Here is a 13,858-nt window from a genome sequence, read left to right as displayed (position 1 = left end):
AGTACGTGCTTTTCTTCGAAATATTAATAAAGTAGATAAAAGATTCTCCAGATAAAAAAATTAGTGTCGATATATATAGTCTCTGCCATGCCAAGGTGTATTAGAGAATAAATAAATAAATTAGTTTCCAATAGTGTTTATTAGTTAATGTATTTACTTCCCACATCGGTCATTCACTAATTTTTTTAGTGCTTATATATAATTGCACGTTGTAATTATGTGCTAGGCTCGGGGTACTTTACTTTGTGAGTTAGGTCAACCTAGGCCTCCATCGGAATTTTTATTTATAAAAAAAATAATAATTTTTGTACCGAACAGTTACAGTGAATCGTTATATTTACTCTTTTAATTAGTCAATTATATATCCCTCCGTTCCATAATAGATGTCCCTTGTGGGGAGTAAAACTTTTCAAGGGGACATGTAATTATTACATTATCCTCTTAAAAAATTAGAAAGATAACTTTTTAAGTTTAAGGATAAAGTGGGGAAAGGCCATGTAGAGGAAAGTTAGCCAATTTTTGGACAATGACACCCCTCTAAGTTTGAAAAATGAACAAAAAGACCCTGAAGATGGTGAATTGACCTTATTACCCTTTGATATAAAATTGACTTAAATACCCTTAACCTAAACCTAAACCAAACCCTAACCCGAACGCCTGTGTAAAGTACCCCTCTTCCCTTTTCTCTTTGTATCGCCGTTCGAGTCCTCTATTTCGAAATCTAACAGTGGTTCGAAGCCCTACGATCTCGGAGTTGATATGGACTACATCTTCGTTGGTTTTCTTCGCATCATCGGAATCGTGACTGTTTGTCACTAGATAGTTTGATCATCGTCGCCGTCGTCCGGTCCGTTTCTCTTCGCCGTCGCTGGAATTGGAGGTGGAAGGTCACAAATTGCGCCTGTGTATGTCGCCGTCGTCCGGTCCGTTTCTCTTCGCCGTCGCTGGAATTGGAGGTGGAAGGTCACAAATTGCGCCTGTTAGATAGATATAACAAAAATGGCTAGTTAAAGATGTTAAAAGGAGAGTTTAATGGGTCTTGCATTTCACACAGGGCTTTTGCCTCGGACGACTTGGGGATTTCGTGGTTGTGGTGATGTTAATGATTTAGGGTTTCGGTGATTATGAGAGGTGAGTTGATGCGGTGAAGGGGTGGAGATGGTTGTTTTGTATGGTGGGTGAGAAGTAGAGGTGCCGATTATGGGTGGTAGTGGTGAAGAGGTGGAGATGGTTGTCTTGTACGGTGGGTGAGCAGTGGTGGAGGTGCCGATTGTGGGTGGTGGTAGAAGGTTAGAGAGAGATAAGAGGACTGGTGGTGGTGGTGGTGGCGGCGGCCATGGTGGTATGGTAGTGGTGGTGGTGGTAGGTGGCTTCAGGTTCAATCTCAGCAACGTTGGCTGGCTTGAGTCTAAGTCCGCCTTCTCGGTGGGGAGGAGAATTGTGGGCTTGGTGTCAGATTCCGGCCGATAATTTGACGGTGGCAGAGCTCTGGCAAGGTCGAGGCTAGGGTGGTGGTTACTGTGGTTGTTTGTGTGTGTGTGTATATATATATATATATATTTATTTATTTATGAAAAGGGTAATTTGGTCATTTAAATATTTTATAATTAAAATAAATAAAATAGTGAAGGGTAAAGTGGACTTTTCACATTTTTAAGGCTCTGTTTGAGTGACAAATATTACAAGGGGGTGTGATTGTCCAAAAATAAGCCAAATTTCCTCTGCATGTCCTTTCTCCAAACCTCAGGGGGTGTCATTGTACTTTACCCTAAGTTTTTAAATATATATACACTCAAGTTTGAAATTTTTTAAAATTTTAAGGGTATTTTATGAAAAAATGTAGAATATATTGTTTAAATTTGATAAGTGGACAAGTATTTTGGGACAACCCAAAAAAAACAGATGGACAACTATTATAGGAAGGAGAGAGTAACAAATAAGGAAGTTGAGTCTTTTGCTTAATTGTATTTGGTATAAATATCTAATTAAAAATTATTCAGTTAAATTGTTTCTCGTGAGTATCACTATTCTTATAAATAAAAGTCTTCTAATAATGGAAAATGATATGAGAACCGAACAAAACAACCCATGAAAGGTCGAACTTAACGTGGCTTGGCCACATCAAATTATCTCAATTGATTTTGTTTTTGTCTCTCCTTTTGATTTTACAAAATTGAAGATAAAAATAAAAATAAATAAAAAAAATAAAAAAAAAAATTTCATGTTTTGCCAATGCAGAAGGTACAAAATAAAAATAATAAAAAAAAAACTACAACTATTGTTTCTGTCCTTTAAATTTTGTATCCATGAAACTCAAACAGAAACTTTGATATGTGTACGTTCCATCCAAACGTTTGGACCAGTCTCAAACTAGAATTAATCTGGAGAAATTTGACTGCTAGATTTCAAGAAAGATGATTGATAAAAAGAATTGATGAAGAACAGGAGAGAGAAACGAAGAGGAAGAAAGAGAAAATTGAGTTAGCGTCTTACGCGTAATGAAATTATCTGACGTGGCTATGGCCACATCAAGTTCAGTATTTTTTTGGGTAGAAATCTTTCGTTTCTCTATCACTGCTCTCTAATAATTTGCGTAACCTTTGAGATACGACTTCATAGTCGGTGTATTACAATGCATTAAATACGGTGAGTCCAAACACCGAATATCTGTGACTAGAAATATCAATTTTATCCTAATTAGTTTTTTTTTTTTTACCCTATATATACACACATGGTGTGAAATGTCAATCCTGCCCTTAGGAAGACATTTCATGCCCTCACTTTTTAATATTTTTTTAATTCCAAAAAATTTGACAAGTCAAATGAGCTAGATGCGCCATGCTAGTAAAAAAAAATTGGTACATCTAGCCTCCCCACACATTCATAATTTGGAATTCCTTTTAAGTGGTGAAATCTCTGGACCTAAATGCCCATGCTTGTAACAAAATAAAAAATACACCTCTTTTTGGTAAATATTGATTTTACCCTAATTAATTGTATTTTTGGCCCAAGAAATATGTGTATATACAATGTGAAATGTCAATCTTGCCCTCGCAATGACATTTCATGCCCTCACTTTTAATATTTTTTTAATTTCAAGAAATTTTACATGTCAAATGACCTAGATGCCCTATGCTGGTAAAAAAAAAAAAAAGAAACAAAAAAATAGAATTCTTTTTGGAAATACCAAATTTAAATTAATTAATTTTGTATTCCCCCAAGAAATATATGTACATACAATAAAGGACTTTTTTGAGATTCTCATGATTGGGGTTTAGGGTTTTTAAGAGTTAAAAAATCAACATTCGATTTATCACAGATTTATTTTTATTAGTATCATTTTTTTTTTTTTTTTATATTTACAAGACAAAGAAAAAGACTCAAAAGAGAAGAAAACACATCCGTAAGGAAGAAAGCCACGATGACGAAACATCCCATTCTAGATCACTTTGTTTGTCGTTGAGGGCCCATTTTATTTATTAGAAAAGGATACTCCTATTTTTGTTCATATAAAAAAAGTTCTTTCAGAGATAAAAAGTCCATTCATGTGTTAAAAAGTCCTTTTCACAAAGGTAAGGGATAAAAAAGTCATTTTCCATGGCATGAAATACTAATCTTGCAAGACATTTGATTGAAGGAAGGAAGGTTCGTTAGTACCACGCGCCAAAAGTTATTTACCTGAAAATCTTACCAATTTCAGACGCTTTAACTTGTCCAAGGCTAGAGCCAGGGTCAATACCGTGAGAGAGGAGGAATTTATATGGTACAGATTTATATGGTAATTTTTATATAATATCTCCTAAAATTATTACTTCCTTCGTTCTAAAATAAATATTCACTTTGAGAACTGTGACTTAAATAATTTTCAAAATAGACATCTATTTTAAGACGAAAAAAATAACTTTTTAAATATTCTCATAAAAGTAAGATTGTGTTTGTGTAGGTGTTCTTTTGAGGGATATGAAGATTTTAAGGTATGGGTTTTTGTTAATTGTTTGGGTAAGTTGGGACATTTTGACAATAACAGGGTAATTAAATGAAAAAGTACAAATGGGCCTTTTTGGATTATTAAAAAGTCTAAATAATGATTTTGTATATTTTTATAATTAGTTTGAAAATGTTAGTAGTCAAACCTAATAGTTTGAAACTCTCACGGATATAGCGGCGTTGACAAGGATTCAGGAGGTAAGTCTTGAAGTTTCACTTTCAAATCGCAACTCCTGATTTGAATGGTGTGTATGTTGTGGGGTCTATACATGTGTTCTAAAAAAAAAAAATCTTAATAGTTTGAAAAAAAATAGTAACATATTTGAAAATATGCATAATTGACTAGCGACTATTTAAATTTTCTCAATTTTTTAGTGTGAAAAATCCTCTGCGAGAAAATCTCTCTACCACGAGAAATAACTGACATACACAAGTAACAAGTACGCGTTTTTGCTTTTGTTTGGCTAGATCTGCTCATGTTTGGCTTGTTTTCGATTAGACTGGGTAGATCTGATATTTTCTCTCCGGCTAGATTCCTGATGTATGTCGGTTTTTGTTGTTCCTGACTTTTTTGATCTTCTGTGGGGTTTGGGTGGTTTTTCCCTTGTTGGAGGCACCTTGTGAATGTAACTTTGGAATTGTTGCTTTGATAATGGCCAGAACTTTGTATCACTCCTGTTAATGTTTTCTTCCTTGATGTTTCCATTGTTGAGTTGTGCCTCTTGTTCTCAACAAATCTGAAGCCTTATCTTCATTTTTCTTATTTTGCTACATAATTTGTATACCTTTATCTGGCTTGGTTTTGCTTATTTTGCTTCATGATTTGTATGTCTTTATCTGGCTTGATTTTGTCTTTGTACTGTCATTGATGGCTCGACCTTTGCGCCTTTGCAATGATATATAAAAAAAAAAATGGTCTAAATCTAATAAAATGCCAATATAGATAAACACGAACTCAATTGTCTTGTGGGAAAAATATTCATAAAATGCTGATATATATAGTAACAAATTTAACAAAATCAATCCTCATACTGAATTGATATAAACCTATGAGATATGCCCTATAACACAAGCTAATAAAACAAATTTGAATAAATAAAAGGGAAAAAATAAACAGACAAACCCATTTCTCATAAAGGATCAAAACCCATTATAAAAAAATAAATAAATCGAAATTATAAACAAAACCCATGATCCTAACATACTTAAGAACCCAATCAAGATTGAAATATGTGTGTGTGTGTATATATATATATATATATTAATAAAAATAAAATTTGAAATTTTCCAACGAATGTGCTCGTTGTTTTCATAGAATCATATAGAGGAAAGCTGAAAGATGCCGACAAGTGACATACGACTACTATCGAAAGTCCATCAGGACAAGCACCCATCACCCTCCCATCCAAAAAAGTAGGTGCTTCTCTTCGCGTTATTAATAAAGAAGATAAAATATCATCCAGAAAAGGTCATAGTCTACCTGTTCGATTCGATACAGTTGCAGGTTAAACAAGACAAATTTGAATGATTCTTAAATTAAATTAAAATGGAACAGAATCATTGAAATTATCGAACAGAATCGAACAGTTCAATTTTGTTCCGATGGCATTCCTGATAAGAAAAGAAGAAAAGAAGGTTGTATTCTTATATTTGGTCAAAGTTTACAAGTTACATTTGCTGGTGTGAATGAATATTTTCTGTACAATCTACGCACACATCCTATCTCCACCGAAGTTCGAACTTTCGAACTTTTCTTTAGAAAAGGAGGTGATACCGCTGGGCTATTTGGTCCTTTGGTATCTACAGACTCCTTCTGGGTAATAAAATTATGTGAACAGCCATCAACTTGTTGGTTGTCTTCTGGAAATATACATATGGTTTCTTTATATGACATGTATAATCAGTTCTACCTCTTTATTTATTGAAAGTTATTAATGGCCAGAGGCCCACAACATGTATTTACAACCTTGCTTGCCATTCCATCCCATGAGAATGGAAAAAATAGTAATCATCTTTCACTTGGTTATGTCTCTTATTATATATATATATATTAAAATATTTTTACATTTTTTGCATATAATTTATTAAATTAGTCTACAATACAGACTGTGTTTTGCATTTTCCATAAATGATGTTGATTTCATTCAAATATATAACGATGATTAAGAAAAGGTAAGAGTGCATAAAAAATCGGTTGAACCCGTAAATAGAATCGGACCAAATAAAGTTGGTAGGTTTGGTTTGATTTTTTTATGATTAGGTTTCAAAAATGTAGAATATTTTATAAACGGTTCGGTTACGATTTGAGATTCTTCTACAAGACCACTTATAAATTATATTTTGTATTATATAAATAATAAGATTAGCCTTTTTTCCACACAACTATATATCATAATATAAAATAACATTTTATATTATAATAGAAAACTATATTATATATAATATATATTTTTAATTGTATATATGTATATATATTAGGTTGAATTATAAAAAAGAATAAAATCGTGAAATTGAATTGAACCAAACCGTTTTCTCATGGTTTGGTTTGGTCTGGTTCCATTAGTTTCATGGTTTGGTCCGATTCCAATTTTTATGGAATCATTAAAAATGATTTGATTTCAAAATATTTTCAACCGAACCAATCCGAACCGTGTGCACCGTGCATGACCTCGTTATTGAACAAAGCCTATTCGACATCCTCCCTGAACATCAAGAAGAATAGGCTAATATTAAAAAATGACCACTTCCAATAAATAAGAGAAAACAAAGGACCATTAGAAAAATAAGCATTGCTACTAATTTACTAAACACATATGTCATCAAGTTTAACAGCAGCAAGATCCATTGCTTCAAAAACCGGTACACAACTCTAGCAAATTCCAAAGGTGATCTCTCATCAGTTGCCTTTGTGTAATCTCAGATTGCGTTCCCGCCAAATAGCTCAAATACCCCAAAATTTTCTAACAAACTCACTCAAAAAGAGAGATGTTGTCTGCTATCCACATTTTTACAGCAATTGCAGCAGATTGATTAGAGTGGTAAACCCCTCTTGTGCAATCGTTTTCTGTTTTCTGTTTTTGTTGACAAATTGGTGGAAAAGATAAATAAGTCACCAAAATGCATTTATTAATACTATATCTATTTCAGAATAAAAACCCAAATCTAAAAAAAAACAATCATTTATCACTTATTTTGCCTATAGTAGTTTAACAACTGTAATGATATATATATATATATATATATTATATATTTCAAGATTCTAAAACCAATATAATGCCAATATCATTTTTAAAAAACTAATTTATTTTTTTTTATTTTTTTATGAAGTATTGTGCAACATATTAGTTGATTGAAAAATCTTGAGAGGCCCTAGACACACTTAAATGTGAGACCTTTTATACACAAGGTAACATATGCGTAAAAAAAAATTATAAGAATTATAAGAGTACGAAATTTTTATTAAAATGAGAAGATAGTACATGGAATATATTAATATTAAAAACATACAAAAAGAAAAACACATAAAAACGAAACATGATATATTAGTTTCTCTCAACTTCTACATCTGCAAATGCTTAGTTCACTCCTCACGGGATAGATGAGCTAAATAGTTCGAATGATATCACGTCATGGGAAGGTGCCTTTTTTTTTTTTTTTTTGTTTTTTTGGGACCTTTCACTCATGGACTTGAAAATTTTGAATCGTTTTAAATGTTGAGGCCCTAGGCGACCGCCTTGGACTAGGGCTAACCTACCAAACTTGTTTTGTTTGGAATAATTACAACACAATTACACAAAGAAATTACTATTTTACACAAAATGCAAAATAAAATTTGTTGTGGAAAAGACCTTGATGTTTCTGAATTTTTTTATAGCAAATTTTTTCAAGAATTTTGATTACTATATTGTTACTGCACTATGTTCTGTTTGTTGGATTGTCATCTTGCTACACTTTTACTTGGGAAAAAAACAATTTTATCATGTGTTAATATGCACCCGAAACAAATTCATGGCTTCGTTTTGTAGGGTGTAGAGAAGGTTTTAGATATTTTTAGAAAAGAGTGTGAAGGGTATATAGGAAGGCTGGTAGGGTGTAAACAAGCTTTAGAAAATCAGTGTAGAGAGTTTTGTAGAGATATTTTAGAATAGTGTGTGAAGGGTAGATAGGAAGGCTATAAATTAGGGTGAAAGTGTCATCCGTAACAAATAGCTTCAGGATTAGAAAATCTCAAAAAATAAGAATGGGTCACCAAGAGACACTGTGCGTGGTAGATAGGGAGCAATGCACGGTTAAAAAAAAAAAATCTAGTTAAGGTTGCCATGCAAGAGCCTCTAGTAATGACAGGAGGTTGAAACCTTGGGGCCAACACATTGGGTTGAGAAATTTATAAAAATATTTGTTTGACTCTTCATAGATCTCGAAAAGTGCAAACTTGATAATAGAGAAGCTAAATCACATTTGCAAACTGCAACTGAGAGCAGAGAAGCTACGAAATAGAAGTGTCAACGTGACTATTGAAGATTCATACTTTATGACAAATAAATAGTTACAATCCAAATTTTAATCAAATTAATGAAAAGTACATGTGACCAGTATGAACTATTGGATTATTAATAGACCGGATAAAAAAATGAAAATCATATAGACATGATGATTCAACAAAAATCAGACTTGTCAGATCATAGAAAATGTTCTTTGTTTTTTTTTTCCCGAAATTTCAAACAAATTGTATAAATAATGTATAACATGTACAATGTATAATGATCCAAGAACAAAAGGGACCAAACAAACCCCCGAGGCCAATAAGTTATATATATATATATATAAATACAATTCGAAGTCAAATTTGGTCTTCATCAATTCCATGCTATCGAACAAAGTTTAAAAGTAATTTGACAATGAAATTGCATGAAAAATTACAAAATGACAATGGTTCAGAAGCTAATCTGGGTGCCCTTTTATTGCATGCAGTGATTTCCATTAACATTCTTAAAACTATAGCAATTGAAACAAATCCTCTGTAGGAATAGTAACTTAAGAGTGTGAATTAGTTTCAAGTTACTGCCTTTTGAGTTCACCTTGAAACTACTGCATCAACAGATGAATAAATTGATACAAAATCATTAGCAAAAGTAAACCATATGTTAGAGATCCTAGCTACTATATATACAGATCGATGTAAGTTTTGTTGCCGTGTGGATGTAAAAATGGAGGGAACAAGGTGACAGGATGGAAAATATATGACTAGGGAAAAGAAAGAAGTCTCTCTATTGTGTATTTGGGTAGAAAGGAAATAAAACAACGGAAAGTCAAAGTGTAGGAAATAAAACAATGGAAAGTTGAGTATACTTCTTTATTTTACCATTATGCACTTTAATAATCATGAAAGGGTACAAAAACTCCACTTAGGAGGACATCATTGATCATTCTTCCTTGTCTCATTTCCCTTTTGACATATTTCCTCTACCAAACAAGAGGCCTATGTTATGTGATATGCAACATAATATTCAAATCAAACGGACTAGTGACTTAGAGATATCAACTTCTTATTTTTCAAAGAAAAATCAGAAGTTCAAGTCTCGAAAATGACATATGTGTGTGAACCAACTAGGAAAAAAATACACATAATATTCAAAATACACATAATATTTAAAATAGGCATTTCACAACAAAAAATATAATAAAATTAAATATATTTTTCAAGTGTATGACACATATTTCTTTACTCGTACGTATTACTTGTAACTAATACAATACTTCATACATTTTTTAAATGTCCATATAACATAATAAGGTACACCTCACATGAATATAAAACTACCCAGGTGAAACTAATATTTTTAAATCTAAATTCAGGTGATCGGCCGGACTTCTTCAATTTATTCAAGTCGACAAGGTAAGTCCAATTAACACTAAAAAAAATAATATTTTTATTTTTCATGTTAGTTAGTATTATTTGAGTTTCCAAAATTTATTATTATTATTATTTGAAAATAAAGTAACTTAGGTAAGTATGTATGGACACTTACCTTAAGAACATTGATAATGACAACATATTAAGGTAAAGTTAGCTATAAGAAAGACAATTAGATAATTCCATCCAAAGCAAACAGTTGAGGGGCAATTGAGTAATTTCAAAAAGGAGAAAAAGAAGTGTCCTATATTTTGACCTAAATACCCATCTTTCTCAGCTCCACCGTGCCTGTATTTCCCATCCAACCTTCGAACGCCCCCTTCTGCCCCTGTAATTCTCCATCTCCCCTCTCTCTCTTGCCCTTCTCTCTTTCCAATTTTCCACACTCACCTCACTTACCCGCCAATTTCTCTCTCTTCCCCTTTTCAAATTCTCGTTTGCCCCTCCACTCACCAATCCAAACCCTAGTTCTACCTCCAATTTCGATATCCTCAGTTTTTTTTTCATTATTCAAATCTGTGCCCAGAATCCCAGATCGTCTTCTCTTTTTGCAATTCTTCGACTTTCACTCCAAACCCAACTCATCTATATGTTCTTCGAAGCTTGTACCCTGGATTTTTTACTCGCACAGAGAAAACTAGGGTTTTGAATTGGGTTTCGTATGTTCAGGTACTCTTTTGTTGATATATGTATATATGTGTTTATATATTTTTGGGTTTCTGAAGAGGCTTTGATGGGTTTTGATCGGTTTAGATTTTTGTTGACGTTTTAGCTCAATTGGGTTTTCTTTGATTATTTGATTCATTATTTTGGTTTTGTTGAAGTTTGATATGTTTTCGTTAATTGATGCAGCTCCGAATAATTGATGTGAGGGTGTGAAATTAGGAGGCTTTTGGTTCTGATGTTGTTGCAGAATCGCACAATGGAGAAGCCAACTAGTGACAGGAGCAATGGTGAGTGATTGCTTTTGTGTTCTATGCCTTTACATTCCCTTTTTGGCAATAATTCTTGTCTCATGTTAATTATGTTTTGATTTTGTCTCTGTAAGATAAAACTATAGTTTTTTTTATTGGGCTTACTTGTGCTTTTGAAAGCAGGCCTGATATTATATTGATAAATAGAAAGAGGCAGTATTTCTACCTAAGTACATTGATTGTTTATTGGTGGGGTTCATTAATTTGAGAAGAGTTTTCAACTTCTTTTTTTTTTTTTTTCGTGCATGTTTTGTTTTGATCATTGTTACATGTTTGCTTCTTATATTTGTTAATAGTGAGTGGCAATGTGGTTCTTTTATTAAAGGTAGCTATTTTTCGAGACAGGTGTGATTTGATACTGTTAGAAAGGCGAAATTTTGACTCTTGATTGTTGTGCTGAGGAATAATTGTTGTTGATATTGGGTGATTTATGTCTTCAATGGCTGATCCTGAGTTGATACTTGAGCAAAATCACAATTTAGCTCTTGGACAGAAGCAGTTAGTGCTAGGCCATAATCATAATCTGGGTCTTGGTCAGAACCACGAGCATGATTTGGGATTGGGAGAGACACATGAGCATGATTTGGGTATGGGACAGGCCCATGAGCATGAGATGGGTTTGGGTCATACACATGAGCATGAGATGGGTTTGAGTCATGCCCATCACCATGAGATGGGTTTAGGGCAAACCCAAGACCACGGAGGAGATGATGGTCAGAATTATGAACATGAGAATGGGTTGGCTATGGACCAAAAGCCCGAACATGAGGGCCACAAATTGGATCTCCCTGCTCCGAACCCTGAGTTACTTATATCTGACCATAATGAATTGGCTGCTTCTGAAAACCATGGATTTGATGAAAATTTGGAACTAGCTGTGGACGAGAACCAGGATATGGCGGTTGAAACTACCCACAATATGAGCATTCAGCAAGGCCAGCTTGTTAGTCCCGTCATTCAAGCGCGTACTGCAGTTGCAACTCCTAATTATGAGCTGCATGTGGGACAAGAATTCCCTGATGTCAAGAGCTGCCGAAGGGCATTAAGGGACACTGCAATTGCCCTTCACTTTGAAATACAGACCATAAAATCTGATAAAACTCGTTTCACTGCTAAATGTGCGACTGAGGGATGCCCCTGGCGCATACACGCCGCAAAGCTTCCTGGTGTACCGACTTTCACAATCAGGACCATTCACGAGGCTCATACATGTGGAGGAATTGCTCATCTAGGCCATCAGCAAGCTTCAGTTCAGTGGGTTGCAAACTCTGTGGAAGAACGGCTTAAGGAAAACCCCAATTACAAGCCGAAGGAGATACTGGAAGAGATTCATCGAGTTCATGGTATCACTTTATCTTACAAGCAAGCCTGGCGGGGCAAGGAGCGGATTATGGCTGCCATGCGTGGATCCTTTGAAGAAGGGTATCGCCTTCTTCCACAGTACTGTGAACAAGTTAAAAGAACAAATCCAGGAAGTATCGCATCTGTTTACGGGAACCCAGTAGATAATTGCTTCCAGCGCCTCTTTATTTCATTCCAGGCATCGATTTATGGTTTTCTGAATGCTTGTCGACCACTCCTTGGCCTTGACAGGACCTTCTTGAAAAGCAAGTACCTTGGCACTTTACTTCTAGCTACTGGTTTTGACGGGGATGGTGCTCTGTTTCCTTTGGCATTTGGTGTTGTAGATGAGGAAAATGATGAAAATTGGATGTGGTTTCTCTCTGAACTTCATAACTTGCTTGAGGTTAATACAGAGAACATGCCAAGGCTTACAATTTTGTCAGATAGGCAGAAGGGCATTGTAGATGGAGTAGAAGCGAATTTCCCAACGGCGTTTCATGGATTTTGCATGCGTCACTTGAGTGAAAGCTTCCGTAAGGAGTTTAATAATTCAATGCTTGTCAACCTATTATGGGAAGCTGCTCATGCTCTCACAGTAATTGAATTTGAAGCCAAAATTCTGGAGATAGAAGAAATATCACAAGATGCTGCATATTGGATTAGACGAATTCCACCTCGTTTGTGGGCTACAGCATATTTCGAGGGAACACGCTTTGGGCACTTGACAGCTAACATCGTTGAATCATTAAATACATGGATCATAGAAGCCTCTGGGCTTCCAATAATTCAGATGATGGAATGCATTAGAAGGCAGCTTATGACTTGGTTCAATGAACGACGAGAGGCAAGTATGCAGTGGACATCAATTCTTGTGCCTACTGCCGAGAGACGCGTTGCAGAGGCTCTTGAGCGTGCGCGCACTTATCAGGTGCTTCGTGCTAATGAAGCTGAATTTGAAGTTATATCTCATGAAGGAACAAATATTGTTGACATCAGGAACCGTTGCTGTCTTTGCCGGGGTTGGCAGCTGTATGGTTTGCCCTGTGCACATGCGGTGGCAGCTCTCCTTTCTTGCAGGCAGAATGTGCATCGATTTACTGAGAGCTGTTTCACAGTTGCGACTTATCGGAAGGCATACTCACAAACTATACACCCCATTCCAGATAAAACTTTATGGAATGAGTTGTCTGAAGGAGATCCAAATGCAAACAAAGATGGTGAGGTTATTATTAATCCACCTAAATCACTTAGGCCGCCTGGCCGGCCAAGGAAGAAGCGCGTGAGGGCAGAAGACCGTGGTCGTGTGAAGCGAGTTGTGCATTGTAGCCGTTGCAACCAGACGGGCCATTTTCGAACAACATGTGCGGCACCCATTTAGTCTTTGCAGTGAATAATTGATTTAGTGCTCTTAAATATGGGTAAACTTCTCTTCTGTGCAAATATTCTTGTTAGTCCTATTAGTTTAGATAAGCAAGTGAATGCTATTATATGCTTTGTCATCTACAATAGGTGAATTAAGTTCATTCTCAGCTGTTTGTCTTTTATGAATATCACCTTAATGATACATTATTATTATTACTGTGGATTGGCCTAATGGTTTCGACCTTCGCAATATAAGTAGTGATTTTCTAGAGCTTTA

The 13,858-nt window shown here is 34.8% G+C and overlaps 1 protein-coding gene across 1 annotated transcript; it reads left to right on the top strand.

The window, feature by feature from the left end:
* The first annotated feature begins 10,192 nt into the window (after positions 1–10,192).
* LOC132299941 (uncharacterized) lies at positions 10,193–13,858 on the top strand. The gene is made up of 3 exons (XM_059796834.1): positions 10,193–10,570; positions 10,754–10,854; positions 11,221–13,858. Exon 3 carries the CDS (start codon positions 11,306–11,308, stop codon positions 13,595–13,597), a length of 2,292 nt encoding a protein of 763 aa, XP_059652817.1. The 5' UTR covers positions 10,193–10,570; positions 10,754–10,854; positions 11,221–11,305; the 3' UTR covers positions 13,598–13,858.

This window comes from Cornus florida, unplaced genomic scaffold (genome assembly GCF_030987335.1).
Source record: "Cornus florida cultivar Cherokee Brave unplaced genomic scaffold, ASM3098733v1 CherokeeBrave_3.0.0_Hap2_Chr03, whole genome shotgun sequence".
Taxonomy (NCBI): domain Eukaryota; kingdom Viridiplantae; phylum Streptophyta; class Magnoliopsida; order Cornales; family Cornaceae; genus Cornus; species Cornus florida.
This window is presented reverse-complemented; position numbering and strand designations above follow the sequence as displayed.

Excerpts from the sequence above, each read along its gene's own strand:
- LOC132299941 (XM_059796834.1), top strand. The coding sequence starts at position 11,306 with ATGTCTTCAATGGCTGATCCTGAGTTGATACTTGAGCAAAATCACAAT.